This window comes from Equus quagga, chromosome 14 (assembly GCF_021613505.1).
Source record: "Equus quagga isolate Etosha38 chromosome 14, UCLA_HA_Equagga_1.0, whole genome shotgun sequence".
NCBI lineage: Eukaryota > Metazoa > Chordata > Mammalia > Perissodactyla > Equidae > Equus > Equus quagga.
In genome coordinates this window covers 73191787-73209136 of record NC_060280.1, presented here as the reverse complement: position 1 = coordinate 73209136, position 17350 = coordinate 73191787, and the positions used below count along the sequence as shown (strand labels likewise).

The window sequence follows — 17350 nt, the reverse complement described above, 5'->3', positions numbered from 1 at the left end:
GCCCCCCAGTACATAGTTGTATATTCTTTGTTGTGGGCCCTTCTAGCTGTGGCATGTGGGACGCCGCCTCAGCGTGGTTTAATGAGCAGTGCCATGTCCGCACCCAGGATCCGAACCAACGAAACACTGGGCCGCCTGCAGCGGAGCGCGCAAACTCAACCACTCGGCCACGGGGCCAGCCCCATAAACTTGAGAAGTTTTAGCTGAAGAAGATAGTATTTACGATGTTATGATAGCTTTTGTTTTTTTCAAATATAATGTATCAGTCTTATTCTGTGTGGTTCTGGAGAGCAAGACAACAAAAAAACTGTTGGCTGCATGAGTATAAGAACAGATATTTACTACTAAACTATTAAGCACATGAATTATGCACCATACACTTTTCAATAAATGATTGAATGCATGCATGATAAATGAAAATCAATGGGTGAAACTTATAGGGAGGCAGATTTTTGACTCAGCTTATCTTTCTAATAATTTGAGTTACCCAAAAATTAAATGGACTATCCTTGAAAGGCAGTGAAATTCTCTATCACTAGGAGTAAAATAGGAGTTAAAGGACCATTTTTCAGGGATGTGACAGGATTTATTCATTAGATAATGGTTAGACCACATAACCTCTGAGATCTCTGAAAACTCAAGATTCTCCGGTTCTAAATCCAAGGGTCTCTATACATAGACTCGGGAGAAGTATAAATAAAATTCATGATCTCAGAGAAATCTTCAAGAGGCATGTGTTCAATGGCATGTTTATTAAACAAATGCTCACGACAGATTTTCATAACAGCAGCAAATGTTATTTCACTACATTAAATCTCACTAAGAAAAAAACGACAATCACAACAAGGTTGATGGATTTGGATTGTTTTTTTCATGTTTCCTGGGGGGCAAAACCGGTCTCCTCAGTTTTCCTCTATTTGCTGTTCTTCATGGTCATCCGATTTCATCTTCTTCACCTCTTCTCTGACTAAGTGTCCCCGGAAAGCTGCTTGGATCTTGACAGCAGCATTCTCCTCTTTATCCTTATCTTCTTCAGAAGCTTCCTTCAAGGAAAGGAGAAAAGTAAGAGACTTCTTGATGCCACAAAAATAAGTGCAAAAGTTTAATCAATTTAGGGGTGCAACAATTGAGATCTGCTGCTTCCTGAGGGAATTTTATATATTGCCATGTTGCATATGTACCAAATGGTTAATGCCAAAATAGCAGGCATTTTATGTTGTCACACTTTTATACATCTCTTCAATAAAAGATCATTGCCAACTTTTCACCCCCCAAAATAACTCCTGTTTAACAGTTTCCTGAGCAATAACATTTTGGGGAGGGAAAATAGGTAAGAATTCTTGAAGCATGGTAAAAATGTTAAGAAGAATAGTAAATGTGCTGTTTCAAACAATCATGATTACATAAAATAGATTAAAGTGTTAACTTCTTAATTTCTCAAAGATTAGCCAAAGAGAAATCCATTTAGTTTGATAGTGTCAGTTTTAATATGGTTGGTTGAATTTTTGTATATAGCTTCTTTTTTTTTAAATTTAGGTATAATTTAAGACAGTGAAATGCACAGATTTTAAGTGTATAATTCAATAGATATATAGCTTTTAATATATCTTTTTAAATCATAAAAGTGATACACACGCATTTGAAAACTTAAATATCGCTGTTAGTGAAGTTTTCTCCCACTTCCCGAATCCTACTCCTAAGAGGTAACCATTACTACGGGTTGAGTATATGTATCCTTCCAAAATTTTTCCATATACAAAGTATTCATGTGGGTATATGTATGCCTCTTTAAAAAATGAAATCATGCTAATCACAATGTTCTGCAACTACTTTTTCCAGGTAAGAATATATCTTGGTTCTCTTTTTCTATGTTATTATTCAGTATATAACTATGCCCATTCTTTTTTTTTTTTTTTATAATACCATTGCATTACATTGTACTGATGTATTTTATTTACTGAGTCCTATTGATGGACCTTTAGGTTGTTCACCCCCACCCCCTCATTACAAACAATGAGGCAAATCTAGCTCTTAAAACCTTTAAATGCAAACAGAATGGTATAAAATCCTCCGAGATGTTGCTCCACTATGGGCAAATGAATTATGCTGAAGTTGGAAATCAATGGGATCTCAATTCAAACTCACGAAAACCTGTGTACGGGCACCTATTAAAGATGTAAGAAAATGACACTCCCTTTCTTCTTCCCTGATCTCCCATTGCATGTTATGCCAATGTTAGGCTGACTGAGCTGTACTGATATAATTCTGGGATAATTTATAGAGATTATATGGAAAAGTTATGTCCCACTGGATAGGAGGTAAGGTATTCTTTGAGGGGGTGGTCCATTTTGGGTGTCAATTATTGGGTAACTAACTGGGACATTAAGACATGGAAAGGAACTCAGAAGTCTGGCCTTGAACATTGTAAAGAGTGTGTTCTTTCTCACTAGGCTTGGTCCTCTTGAGTCTGGACTACGAAGAATATAAACAGTGATATGCTGGTAAATGTTTAAAAACTGGCTCTCCAGAAAAAAAAGTCCTGATTTGTAGTATTTGCTATGGTCTTAATACTTTTACTGTGACTCATTTCAAGTTACCAAAGTGACATTACTGAACATGGGGCCGTGCAGAGATGTGCCCAATTGTCTCTTGAGAGCTGGCTGTAGCACACCACTAAATACAGCTATCTTTGAGGGTGGACCCTTCCTAAGTCTTTATTGTTTAAATGCAGACTGTCAGGCAGGAAGCCATTTTTGTAGTGGGCAATGCATGGAAGGTGAGTAAGACACATCGTGTAAACCCATTTTATTTGATTGTATGTAATTCCCTGTGAGTTTCCTTTTGTTATCTCTGAACCTTTGACACTGTGTGGTGGTGACAGCATCAATCAGTGAAAAATTTCCAATGTGGAAGGTGAACCTGAAAGATCAAGACTGGCGCTGTGAGCTCTGCCTGTTCTTCCCCTCGGTGAGATTTTTCCATCCACTGACAATCTTGGAAAATAAGATTTTATTTTTAAGGGGAAGAATGAGTTTTCCTTTATAAGAGGCATCACTAAAAATGATCCACCAGTTAGTTTATCACTGATGCTAGTTATCTAGAAAGCAAAATCATAATTTTAGCAATATGGATAACAGACTAGATCCACCTTTGGAGTACAATTTTAAACTGAGTGATATCATTCTTTGTAGGAATCCAATAGTACGTGGAAACTATAACTTACCAAGGCTGTGACTGGAGTCTCCTCTTTCACAGATGTCTGCGACTTTTCTTTGCCAGGCTCACATTTCTCAGGTGATTCTTGCTCCTGGGGAGAGGGGAGAGGGCCAGATAGGCAATGTTTCCAAAATAGTAAAGTCTTGGATCAAACTGCTTAAAGGTAATTAAATATTACTTTAAGTTATTGAGAAGTAGTGGGAATTAAATATACACTGATTTTTCAACAAGGAAAGCAGGTTGGAAAAAGAGGAAACAAATGAAAACTCTTAAGGAAATACGCATAAACAAATTTAAAGATGAAAGACTTGGTAAAAAATGATCTTTTGCTTTTGGAATGTGTGTGACATTATTTGATATTAAAAACAAACCAGTGTCTTATACTAAAAGTTGATAAGATGCTGTAAAAAACCTGAAAAAAGTATAAAAAAGAAGTGCCAGTAGTTTCTAAAATGGAAACAAAATAAATATTGTTGTGTTCCATAGTATGAAGTCAAGTTGATTTTTTAATGAAGTTTGTAGATTAAAAACTGAGTCAAACTTACTTCAAGTTTTACTGTGGGCAATGATTTAAATAGAAAAAGGAAAACTACCTCTGTCCATTTTTACATGGTTATTAAAATCTTCCTCCAAAATAGAGGCATTGCCAATTCACAACCTAGGGAAAGAGCTTCTTTAATCCATAAAAGAGAAATTTAAGGACATGTAAGCTAATCAGACAAAGTCTTTCGAATTCAAAAGAGAAGAAAAAAATATCCTGAAATTGCTATGTGACACAAGGATTTAAAAATTATTTTTTTGATTTCAATTAAACATGAACACAGAGAATCCAGTTAAATGGAAATAAACAAAATACCCCCATATCTGGCAGACACAAATGGATGGAACTTCACTTTTAAACTCATGGAATAAGTGACAGATATTTTTCCAGGAAATTCTCCAAATCTGCTGTGGAACACCATCAAAACTTGAACTTGTTAAGTCCTTTTAATTGTAATATCTGCTGTTGCTTTGTGGCTAATGTATTATCTCAGTTGCCTGCAGTAGTGCTTCTCAGACTTTAACATATCTACAAATTACTTTGAGGATCTTGTTAAAATTCAACTTGATTTGTAGAGCTGGGGTAGGGCCTGTGACTGAATTTTCACCAAGCTTCCAGTTGACACCAATGACACTAGATCCCACACAGCCTTTCTCAACTAGTGTTCCTCATCTGAACCATACAGTACAGAATGTTTTGAGTGACTATTTTCTCAATTGTCTCAAGGATGGTACATAACTAGAATCATTCTAGATACAAAGGAGAGACATTGATTTCTTTCATGCAATGGGTGCCTTTGGCTTAGGGTTTATATTTTGAGGAAACTTGGTTGAGAAAGGCTGGTTTTGAGAATGCTGCTAAGGAGAGGATAGGTTCAGTCTCTAAACAGATTAGTTTTACAGAGAAAACTCTATACCATTACCATCTTTAATTCTAATCAGTCTTTTGTAAGAAGTCAATGATAATGAAATAATTGGACAAATAGTGTTTTATTTTACAAAATATCATTTATTAATTCGACAAATATTATCTGCTATTGCTAAGCACTGTGATAGTCAATAAAATTTGAAGAACAAATGAGAGTGATTATTCTATAGCTTTCAAGTACATTCTTCCTGTTGATCATCTTTAAATTTGAGCTAAGTATCTGTACATGATTCAGATATTTTAGAAAAGAATTTTTTGTCAGAAAGAACAGTACAACTGAAAAAGTTTAATAAGGTATTTGTGATGCCTCTCACAATTTTCATGATTCTGGGGAGATCCCAATAATCTTTGTTTTAGCAACAGAGAGAAGAAATAACCAAATCCAGTAGCTTCACAGGACCATACCTGGAATGCATGGTTGTTATAGAAGCGGTCATCTACCTTAGCTCCCCATTCTGCTGGATCAAAGTTGGTTTCTAAATAATAAAAATATAATAATTGCAGAGTCATTTTGAATTCATTAAAGTAAATCTAGAATAGTAACACAAAAGTTTTCTTTTTCGAATCACAGGTTCTTTACTGCCAGCTGAAAATGATATTGATGTTGTACATAGCCTAGCACTGCAGAGATAACCAGTGACCAATAAATGTATGATGACAAATTACACATCAGACGAGCCTTTGAGGATATTTAGAAAGGCAGTAAAGAAATACAATTGCTGCCATCATAGAATTTATAATAAAATGGGAGAGAGTGAAACAAATGTCAATACTTAAAATATAAGTATAGCAACATATAAACATGTATTAGTAAACACAGGAAAATGTATAAAAATAAATGCTAAATAGTAAGGAAGTTTGGAAAAGAGAAGGATGGGAGAGGTTTTAAAAAAATGAGACATATTATATAGCCAGTTGACATAGACAGGAAGAACTACCTATATTTAAACAGAATTTTTCTCTAACTTTTCATTATGAAGAATTTTAAATCTAGAAAGCAGAGAGACTAATACGACAAATTTCCATGTGCACATTACTCAGATTCAACAATTATAAATTGTTAAATTTATATTTATCTTAAATTATTATAAATTATGATTTATCTTATTTTAGTTCTAATTCCAACTTTCCTGCCCTCACTTCTGATTATTTTCAAGCCAATCCCAGGCATCCTCTTACTTTATCTACAAATATTTATTTCAGTATGCATCTCTAAGATATAAAGCCACAATACCATTATCACACCTAAAAATACTAACAATTGCTTAATATGATCAGCCATCCAGATTTCCCCCACTGTCTAATACATTATTTATTTATTTATTGTTGGTTCGTTTAAATCAGGACCCAAACAATGGGGACATACAGCCTTTTGTTACATCTTTTAAATCTCTTTTAATTGAAAGCTTCCTACCTTCCACCCCGAATTTTTCCTTGCAATTTATTTGTTGAGGAAATTGAGTCATTTTTCCTTTAGAGTTTTCCACAGTTTAGATATTTCCGACTCCATTCCCATGATGATTTTCAACAAGTATCTTTGCCTTTGAATTTCCTGTGCTAGTTAGATGTATATGTTCCATCTGATTCAGGGTTTTTTTTTTGGCAAGAATACTTTATGTTTTAATTTGATCATTGCTTCTTAATTTCTGGAGTACTCAATAAAGAAAAATTTTCCTTCATCAACTACTTGGTTACCCTGAAATACAGTTCTTACAGAAAAGACAGGTTAAAGATTTGACTCTTGCCCATAACTTACCAGTTTTCAGAATAATCACTTGGTTCCTTAGGATCCTCTCAAGGAGTTTTCCTTTATTTTTTTGCTTAGGAAGATTCACCCTGAGCTAACATCTGTTGCCAGTCTTCCTCTATTCTGTATGTGAGTCACTGGTACAACGTGGCCACTAATAGAGGAGCGGTGTAAGTCTGCACCTGGGAACTGAACCTGCACAGCCAAAGTGGAGTGTGCCGAACTTAATCACTAGGCCACCAGGGCTGGCCCTGTTTTTATTTTAAAAAAATCATTTTGAACTCATGAGCATTTAACAAATTGGATGAATTTCATTCATTGCATTTATTATTCTTATTGATGCTCTAATTGTCCAAAATTGTCCAGGAGGAGCTTTCTCGGGTACTTAGATGCTCCTGAGTCCTTTGGAAATAACTCTAGTAATCTTTGATAGTTTCTTTATTTTCTGGTATGGCAAGACGTTCAGGCTCCTCTTGTATATTTCTTGCCCAGTTCATGAAATTAGCTAGTTCTCCAAGAAGCCCTGGTTCCTGGGAAATGGTGGTCAGAAGGCCACAGGTTAGGGCTTAGGTGCTCACTGGTTCTGGGTTGGTCATTATTTTGAGGCATTTTAAAAAATGTATAGAGCTAGAAAATATCTTTTTCATTTTTTCAAGAGAAAATATATCATGAGGTCACACTGATATTTTTCAATTCGAATTTAGGATTACAGGATTTTATTTACTTCTTTCGTTTTTGTACTTGTATATCATTTTTCTTACACTAAAAATCTTATTCCTAATGACAGTAGGATAGTTACTTATTTGCTATGTCCTACAATATATAAAAAATAATTTCAAAATAACTATACTATACTATTATTAACAATGACTACTGAAAACAATTTAAGAATTTTTTTTACTTCATTTTGCTTTTAGGCTATATCCATCAGGGATAGACAGTCAAATTACTGTGTTAGAAAGTCACTTGAAATAACTCCTTTCTGTGTGGTTATGCTACCCACCCAATACTAGCTGGTTCTTTTGTTTCACTTTCCTTCTAAATTTTAAAAATTGCTTAACAATTTTTAAATTTAATTCCATTTTATAACTATGTTAAACATGATTTTGAATTCAGGATATATTCAGAGAAGTCTAGCTTCTACCCTGTTTCCTCCACTCTGCTCCTTCTCCCGCTAGAGGTAAATGTAAATTTTGTAAAGATTTACTCTTCCATTTAAAAAATATAAATGAACAGCTACATATTCACATCAACACCCCCTTGTTAGATAGTTGGTAGCATACTAAACACACTTTTTCCACCTTACTTTTTTCACTTCATCCTGAAGATCGCTCCATAGCATCATATCGAGATCTTCCTCATTCTTTTTTTTTTTTTTTTACAGCTGCATATTATTCCATTATGTGGATGTACTCTAGTTTATTTAGGGATATTTGGTTTGTTTCCTCAAATAATGATGCAATGAAAAGAGAAGAAGTGGAATTTCTGGTGAAAGGTTAAATACATACATAATTTTGGTAGATATTGCCAAATTCCCCTTCTCACTCCAGCAACATATGAGTGCTTATTTCCTCTCTAGCCTTGCCTAGAATAAATTGGCAAATTTTTGGCTTCTTGCCAATCTGATGGGAGAGGGTGGTGGTGGTATCTGTTGCCCGTTTTTTATACAGGGTTGTTGGTTTTGTTATTTTTATTTTTTATTTTGCTGATGAAGATTAGCCCTAAGCTAACATCTGTTGCCCATCTTCGTCTTTTTCCTGAGGAAGATTAGCCATGAGCTAACATCTGTGCCTCTCTTTCCCTACTTTGTATGTGGGTCACTGCCACAGTATGGCTGATGAGTGGTGTAGGTCTGTGCCCGACCAAGATCTGAACCTGTGAACCCGGCCGCTGAAGCAGGATGTGCAGAACTTAACCACCACGCCATGGGGCCGGCTGCATTTGGTTTTTCCTTCACTGTTTTTACAAGCTCTTTATTTATTAGATTTATTAACCTGTTGTGATATAAACTGCAAATATTTTTTTCAGTTTGTTATTTGTCATTTTATTTTCCCCGTGTTGATTTTTGCCATGTGGAAGTTTACTTTTACATTGTCAATTTTATCAATCTTTTCCCTAATTGCTTTTTGGACTTTTAAAATAATTATAGCAACTTAACCAAATTCTTTTTCTCTTTCATGTTATAGAGAAACTCATCCATGTTTTTTTCTACTATTTGTGTAATTTCAATTAAAAAACATTTAAATCTCCAATCAATCTGGAACTTATCCTAGTGTATGATATAAGGAATAGACCCTATTTTATCTTTTTCCATCTTTATCACACCACCATTTAATAAAAAACCCACCTTTTCCCTACTGATTTGAGATGCCACTTTCATTATATACCAACACATTTCCTATCACAAAAACCAAAATTAATACTAGCAATTACCTACGAAGAATGCCAGCAAGGAAATTCTCACATTGTGTGAGAGACTGTCCTAGAGGACTTTTTTCTTCCCTTTTGGAGAGACTAAATTGTATTACTCATATCAGTTGGATAATTCACCTTTGGTTTACATGAGTGGAAATGGGTGTGGTGCTCAAAATTTTTTGAAACAGTTTTACCCATTTTTTTTTTTTAGTTACAGAGCTAGTATTTTGAGACCATTAATCTGAATCACCAATTGCTTTAATTATCATGATCCAGTAACAATGACTCAAATGTTTTTGTAATGGGATGTTTCTGAGGTCTAAAATTAAGTAAATGACTACAGATTTTTTTATTGCAGGAATTTGTAAAATTAATGTTATAGTAACAAAATTAAATTAATGTTAATTACAATTCATCTCTTACCCTAAAGGATTTCTCTTAACAGGTTTTTTGTGGCACTTAAGTCTCAGATTGTACAATAAATATTCCACTGACTGAATATAGAAAAGACCAGCAACATTCTGGAAATTGGCAGAGATTTTGAGCTTTACCAGGGTAGGACAAAGAAGGCAAGGGGGTGGAGCTGTGCAGTGTATATGGGAGTTGTTTCAATTCAAGCCTTGGGGTAGGTTTCTTCCCTTTGTAAATTGATTTAAAATGGAATGTGGCTATTTCTAGCCACCTTTACCGCTCTGTTAGAATATCGTAATCAAACGTAATGATGACAACGGCTTATAAAAAATGGTTGTTCTAGTCAAGAATGGGTTTTTAGTAGATACTTATAGCTGTAATAATTCCAATTTTGGCCATTGGGTCAGGTCTTGATAGTCCTTGGAGATTTGGAAATTTTACTTAGGAAAGTGAAGAAACTCTGCTTTGGCTCTTAACCAAAGACTAACTGTTAGCTTGAATCTTAGTCTCTGGGCAGGATGGCACCTTGGGAGTACAGAGAAAGAATATAAACTACCTTCCCAAGGTGGAAGTTCACTTTTCAAAGCAGTTTTTCTCTGTGCCTTTATTGCAGAACAGTTTCATGTTCCCCAGCGAATACCAATGTTTTTAATCTAAGGAGTGCAGAATTATTTTTTACACACTTAGAATGCTTTCAAGTAAGAAGAATCAAAATGTAAAGAAAACCACGAACTCTCCTCCTAGGAAGAACAGACAGTCAACTGCCTGAGATACACAGGAATGGCCTGCTGGAAAATGAAGAGCTCGGCTGGATGATCTCTTGAGGTCCTCTTCTACCAGTGTGTCCATGACATACAACAAAGAAGGTCTGGGTAATAAACTGGTAATTTTCAATAATGTGACATAATGTGATTTAAGAGAACCTGTCAAAAAGGCACATGTTGTTTCAAATAGCACTAAGTATCATTTGAAGCTAGCTGCCTCATAAAGGCTTTCCGTGGAATAGGAGTAGTCTTAAGCAAGTTTCACCATAACCAAATGCTTAGTCTCTTACTTGTTTAAAAATGTCTATTTTAAAAAAGCTTACTCTCTCTTTTCTCTAGAAGATTCTCAAAATACGCTGCTGCAAAAGCTGGTATATTGTCCGGTTGCTCCCTCAGAATCTCGCATGTCAGCCCTTCAAGGAGATTTCCAAATCCTTGTGGGATTCGGTAGTGGGTGTTGGAGAATGGAATCGACATCTCCTTGGAAGGAACTGCCTATTGCACCTAGAGATTCATTAAAGAGTACGGTGTTTAAATTTGTCTGATTTCACTTATATAATCACAACTATGACAGCAAATTATTTCTGACACCCAAATTTTCTGATTGTCAATCCTTTGTTCCCCAACACAACCCACGTCCATCCATTTCTTCCCAAGAATTCTGAATTCTCCATTATTAGTTAGAATATTATAAATACAGACCCATTTAATAGGACAAATCATTTTTAAAAACTTACAAAAATCACAGATTTTTCACTACAACAATAGTACTTTTTCTCTCTGTCCCTCTTCTTTCTGTCTTTAAAAGGTGAGGGTAATTTTTGATATCCCACAGGAATTGAGTGAGAATAATTGTTAAAAATTCATGATAAATTGCCAAGAAGACACTGTGTAGGGTCTAAAATTAAAAAAAAAATTACTCCTTGTTCTAGAAATTACTCTAATTTGTTGAATGAAGAAGTTTCACTCTTAGTCTTTCCTCAAAGCACCATACGCTCTGGAAGGGGCGGGGATGGGGAGGGCAAGGTCAGGATTTCGCAATCCGTCTCCAAAGCTTTAGGATTCTTGTACTTTCTGGTTTTGCCCTGACCAGGTCTTCGTTTCCCGTCTTGGAATACAAGGGCTCGATTAAATACAGCTCTCAAGCAGGGGTTGGGCCACTGAGTATGCAAACAACGCTCAGGGACCTGGCCTGGTTGTCCGAGAGGATGGTCACTGCCAAATAGGGCCGGGAGCCGTGGTAGGGGTCGAGGTGAGGGGCTAGACGGTTTGATGCGGCCCAATCCTTGGAGGTTTTCTTTTTCGAGGGAACAGGAGAGGAGGTACCGAATCAGACCAGGGCTGTGAAAGGCCTGGTGAGACCCTGAACCAACCTGGGGCGTGGGGGGCGGTCAGAGGGGGGACTCAGGTCTGGCGCGGGGCGGGACGTCGAGGATCTGGGCTTTCAGGCGCTCGCAGACGGGCTGCCTGGGCTCCCAGTCGGCCCTAGGGTTCCCGGAGTGTGTCCGGGATCCTGAGAGAGTACGAGAGGCGAGGGGAAAAAGCGAGGCCTCGGTTGTGGAGAAGAAGTGGGGTAAGCCGCCTCACCTCTTGGTTCTCTCAGAGCTGGTGCCGATGGTTCCAGTTGTTTTTCTCGTTGCTGGGTAACCGTTTTTTTTTCAAAATTCAACTACGGCGGCCGAGAAGCGAGGAGGAACGGCCTCGTCCGGCGGCCGCGGGCCGCTTCGCGGACTGAGCCGCCTGGGAGGGCGGAGTCCGGCCGCGCCGGCCCCGCGCAGGCCCCGCCCCCGCCTGGGTCGCGGCCCGGAATTCGGCGCTGGGGCGGTGGATCCTCGCCAGCATGGTCCCCCTGGGGCTTGTATTTGAGTTGGTGCTGCCGTTAATCCTGTGGGCCGACATAAGTGCAGGTGAGGCGGCCTGGCCCGAGCCCTGCCTGTCAGTCGGCCTGCGCGGGCTCCGAGCTCCCGCGCCCCCCTCTCAAGGTCGAGGAAGGAACCCCGGCCCGGAGCCAGGCTCTCCGAGGGGGCCTGGGCTGCAGGTGTCTGCCGGGCGGGAGCTCCGGTCGTCCGCTTCCTTCACTCTCTTCCTCCTCCGTTAGGGTGCAGCGTGTGGGGCAGCGGGAGAGTTCGGTTTCCTGCATGGCGAGGCCCAAATGTGCCCAGACCGAGGCCCCCAGGGTCTCTGAATAACTGCAGGGGAGCTCGGCGGGGAGGGGCGAAGCTAGTTGGGTAATATTTGGAAACAGATGGCTGAGTCATCGGAAACATTTCAGTTCTGCCCCCTCAGGGGTACCCTTGGGGAGGGTTTGCTTCAGGCTGGGTTCCTTGGGGGAATTAAATTTCACTAGTTTAAGTGGTGATTAGGGCTAAGAAATACAACCCCCTCACTAGCTCAGAATATTGAAGGCTCAGCTTTGATTTCTGGTGTGGCTTACAGATACTGGTGGTGGGGAAAAAGGCATAGATAGCCCTGGGGAGGAGAGTGACTCATTTTGACGATTGTGCAGGTCAGATCCTCTCTTTTGACCCTAGGCTGGACACTGGTTACAACCATGGAGAAACCGGAACATGAAACCTCTCTGCTAATGCAAAGTAAAGTGATAATGCTGGACCTGTTTTTTTCCTTCACACCACTCAAGTAGTGGACCCCAGCATCCCTGTTAAGAAGTGAAAGTTGAGGTGGAGAACGGACAGAATGCAGAAAAATGCTGCACTACCTGTGAACCCAAAAAGTACCCAGATTCAGACAAGCTGCGGCCCAGAAGTGGTTTTTCAGGGTTTAACAAAAGTGTAAACTAGCAGCGCTTGTCGTTTCCTGACTCTCATCCCCACTCAGTGACCTTTGAGGCAAGCATATGAGGTTGGGAGAAAGTAGAGAGTAGGGCCATAGTTTTTACTAGTTTCTCTGTTAAAGGCTAACTTTAATATCAATATTTTATCTTTGACTTTTGGTCATATTCTTACTTAGCTTTCATGGACATTGACTATATTTTTCATTCATTAGTGCTCTAAATTTTCCTTCCTTCTTATTTTGTTGCATATCCTGAGATCTTTCCTTCAGATCATCCCCCCTGTGCTCATGTTTATCCTGTAATATTTGAAAAGTACTAAAATATGTGTAGCTATGGGAGCCAGCCCGGTCGCGCAGCAGTTAAGTTTGGACGTTCTGCTTCGGCGCCTGGGGTTCAGCGGTTCGGATCCCAGGTGCCGACATGGTACTGCTTGGCAGGCCATGCTGTGGCAGGCGTCCCACGTATAAAGTAGAGGAAGATGGGCACGGATGTTAGCTCAGGGCCAGTCTTCCTCAGCAAAAAGAGGATGATTGGCAGCAGACGTTAGCTCAGGGCTGATCTTCCTCAAAAAAAAAAAAAAATGTAGCAATGAAACAATCAAATAAACACCCATGGGCACTTCACCCAACTTAACTAGAACATTGCCTGTTTTACTGGATGTTCCTCCCCAGTGCACCCGCCATTTCCTCATCAGAGGTAACCACTGTCCTAATTTTGTCAGTCTACTTTTAATGACTACTTTTAACTTCCCCAGAACACTAATTCCTGTTTTCCTACTCCAACACCCAAATGAAGGGAAAATTGAAGACCTAAAAAATATTCAAATGTTAAGAGTCTTGTATTTGACAAAAACAGTGAGCAGTCCCGCCTCCTTTCTTGTTCTCCTGTTGTCCATTGCTCAATTCCTTGGTAATGTTCCACTGTCTACTCTTATCACCTTGGACTGTGAGCTTTATAAGGACAGGGAATATGACTTTTCTTTGATTTACCACCAGTATCTAACTGTGACAGACTGGAAATTGCAATAATTTTGGAATCAGGTGGTGTGGTTTCTAGGCGTGTCATAAACCTATCTGTGTGATTTGAGACCAGTCAAAGAAGTTTAATGTCTGCAACGTGTTTAACACTGTGCCTGCCACAAGTAAGCTTCCCAGTAGAATGTAAGCTCCCTGTTGGCAAGGATTTTTGTCTGTTTTCTTTTTGTTTTTCTTTCACTGTTATTTCCTCAGTGCTTAAAAGGGTGCCTGGCACATAGTAGGCGCCAATAAATATTTGTTGAATTAATTAATGAATATGCAAGCTATTTAATAAAATTACCTAATCTACTTGGGTCTCAGTCTATTGATCAGCAAATAACATGATTATACCTCAGGGTGTGAAAAAGATCTTTTCCACCGCTAAAATTCTCTAATTCAGAATACAGCCACGCACAAAGAGGTTTGGTAAATGTGTGTTGCTGAAAACAGACTGACTTGGAAAGGTATTTCCCCCAGCCTATGAAACTGGCTGTACAGGTCTCTTTGAGCCCCTCACTTGCACTGGCTCATATGCAAGCGGCAGGCAGTTTTCTTCACTCCATTGCCCTACCCCCTCCCTCTCTCTGCTTAGCTCTTAGGCCTTTGGTTTTTGGTTTTTGTTCCATATGAAGCACCTACCCAAGACTAGGCCCTCCCACACATGTGCCTCTTCTTTTCCCTCTAGCAGGCTGCCAATGTGCTTATGCAATCCTGGGGTGTTATAGTCTCTTCTTAGAGCATTTTGCTCATGGTAGCTGTGCCTCTCAAGCCCTGGGGGCCTTCTGGATGATCTTTGATTGTCACGTAGGTTTTATGATGGAACTAACTCATAAGAGAGAGCTGAGAATGTTTAGGGACTGGGCTGTTATTTGAAGCAGTAGGACAGATAAGCCCCGGGGTCTGTGTAGGAGACCCCATTAGCTATGCTGCCCTGTTAAGTATAGCCTAAGGGGCTGTCATCACTTGTATCTTGCAGGGAGGAAAATGTCAACCTTGTTAGTTCTAATTCTCTTTCCTGCCTGTAATTTTTGTTTAAAACCCTTAAAAAAATCTTAATTTTGCTAATTATTTTCTTCTAAGGATTTTTGTCTGTTTTGTTCAGACAAATTGGGATGTAACTTAAGTTTTTTTTTCTTTGTTGAGTTTTGATGAGGAACTCACTGAGATAATTTGGATAGATGCTTGTTATTAATAAAATACTTCAGATAGGTTGGATGTTAAAAATAGGAATGATCTCATTAAGGTGAGTTCTTATTCAGTCTTGTTAGTGACTCTCTAGAATAGAATCCACAGTTTCAAGTGTTCTTCCTCTTGTTCTTTTTGAATAATTTCGCTTGTGAAATGGGTAACATTGCAACGAAAGACCTTTGTTCAGATATTTTGACCTTCTGTCACTCACTGACCTCAGTTTTTGTGTCTTAGTTTATCTGAATTTACCTTAGAAAGAAGCAGACTTGTCACAGATATTCATAAATGCTCATTTAGAATTTTCGATGGGTTCTCAAAAAACCACAATAAGGGGAATTATTTGAGGGGAATTGACACTGGTAGGAAAGAGAGGGGGAGATGAAGAATGGGGAAAAGATTAGAGAAGGCTGTATTGGAGAGAGGCAGGCTTCTTTATTCCCAGCTACGAGAAGTAGGTGTGGTAATGGAAGTTAGGGGAAGGAAATGGCTTATTTTTCTCATAAATACCATCTGTGGTGTGCAAAAAAGGAGCATTTTAGTGATTTGGGGGAAAGAGTTAAACCTTAGGCCAACCCTGAAAGCAAAGGAAGGTTAAGAGCTCTGAATGGGAGGAGGCTTATGGCACATTGGTTACCCCAGGCTCTTTGAGTTTTCCTTATTCGTCATCTTGTACCATGATGCATATTGTTGGAAACTGTTCTTGTTATGTTGCTTACCTAATTAGGAGAAACAAGATCTAGTTTTAGAAGATTAAAAGGACTGGTTATTCAAATTCTCTTGTATAAAGACTGTCTGTTCCTTGCAGTTTAACCAGATTCAATTGGTGACGAATCTCTCCAATGATGTTCTTCTAAATTTTTTAGGTGTTGGTTTTCGCTTTGCTTCGTACATCCATGATTACATGGTGCTGCAGAAGGAGCCTGCAGGGGCAGTGATCTGGGGCTATGGCGTATCTGGAGCCACAGTGACAGTGACTCTGTGGCAAGATCAGGAAACCATCATGAAGAAAGTGACCAGTGTGAAAGGTAAGGCAGCCCATCCTCTGTTCAGCTTTTGTCGTCTTCTGCCACCTGCTGGATTATCTGAAAATGAATGCTCATGCTCCAGCTCAGGTCATCCATCCATCCATCCATCCATCCATCCATAAAAGTTATTTGAGTATTTACCATGTGCTAGGCACTGAGGACACACACACAAAATAAGACTGAGTCAAAGTCCCTGTCCTTAAGGAGCTCATGGAATGATGGAAATAGACACCAAGTCGTACAGTGCACTGTGATAAATGCTATGATGAAGGTGTATATGGGGTGTCATGGGATACAGAAGAGAAACAGCTAACTCCGATTGGATGGTAAGGGAAGGTTTCCACAGAAGGTTATGTTTGAACTGAATCATATTTAAAGGAGAGGCAGTATGGAGGAGAGATTAAGAACGTAGGCTCTGAAATTCACTGTCTGGGTTTAGGTCTTGACTCTGTCAACTAATGGGTATATAACCTTGGACATGTTATTTAACATCTCTGTGTCACAATTTCTTTATTCGTAAAGTGGAGATAATAATATTTAGGATTATTGTGAGGATTAAATATATGTAACATATTTAACATATGTAAAATACTTAGAACAGTACCTGGCACACAGTAAGTACTAAATAAGTGTTAGCTGTCATTGTTATTGTTATTATTATTATAATATTTAGTCAGTCATTCAAATATTTATTGAGTGCCAACTATGTGCCAGATAATGTGCTAGTACTGGTGATACAGTGATGAGCAAAACATTATGTGGTCTCTCCCCTATTGAAGCTTATAGGTTAGAGGAGGAGACAGAATATTAATAAGCAATTACAGTTAACTGTGGTAAATGTCATAATGGGGAAGTACGGGGTGCTATGGGAGTACTTGGGAGGGATAATTAACTTAGTCTGAGTTTTATATTGAAAGATGAGTACGGCAAACCCGGTAGAGGGAAGAGCCTGGCAAAGGCAGGGGACATGAGTTAGCATGATCATTGGAGAAATGGCAAGCAGGTTGGTTTTTCTGGAACACTGGGGTATGTGACTGGTGGTGGATGATCTGAGATAAGGTTGGAGATGTAGGGGGGCTTGTTTGTCTTTGCTAAGGAGTGTATACTCTGTTTTGGATCAATGGATTTTAAGCAGCAAAATAACACAATCAGATTTGTATTTTCTAGAGATTACTCTGGCAGCACTGTGGAAGATGGGTTGGAGATCAATAAGACTAGAGGTGGTAGGACCTGTTAGCAGGCTATTATTGATATTCAGGCAATAGACAGTGAAGAGTTGACCCAAGATAGTGGCTGTGATGATGTTCAA

At 38.8% G+C, this 17350-nt stretch overlaps 2 protein-coding genes across 2 annotated transcripts in view; one reads left to right on the top strand and one right to left on the bottom strand.

Moving 5' to 3' along the window:
* Window positions 1-733: 733 nt before the first annotated feature.
* On the bottom strand, window positions 734-11687 carry SPA17 (sperm autoantigenic protein 17). Its single transcript, XM_046685274.1, has 5 exons — window positions 11609-11687; window positions 10345-10525; window positions 5090-5160; window positions 3224-3307; window positions 734-1043 (listed from the first exon to the last, which is right to left on the bottom strand). The coding sequence occupies exons 2-5, from the start codon at window positions 10496-10498 to the stop codon at window positions 903-905; spliced, it is 450 nt and encodes a 149-aa protein (XP_046541230.1). The 5' UTR covers window positions 10499-10525; window positions 11609-11687; the 3' UTR covers window positions 734-902.
* Window positions 11688-11720: 33 nt separating this feature from the next.
* Window positions 11721-17350, top strand: part of SIAE (sialic acid acetylesterase) — a 39055-nt gene continuing 33425 nt past the window's right edge. Inside the window, exons 1-2 of the mRNA XM_046685271.1 lie at window positions 11721-11928; window positions 15880-16041. Coding sequence (XP_046541227.1) covers window positions 11862-11928; window positions 15880-16041 — 229 coding nt within the window. The 5' untranslated portion in view covers window positions 11721-11861. The remainder of the gene's footprint in view (window positions 11929-15879; window positions 16042-17350) is intronic.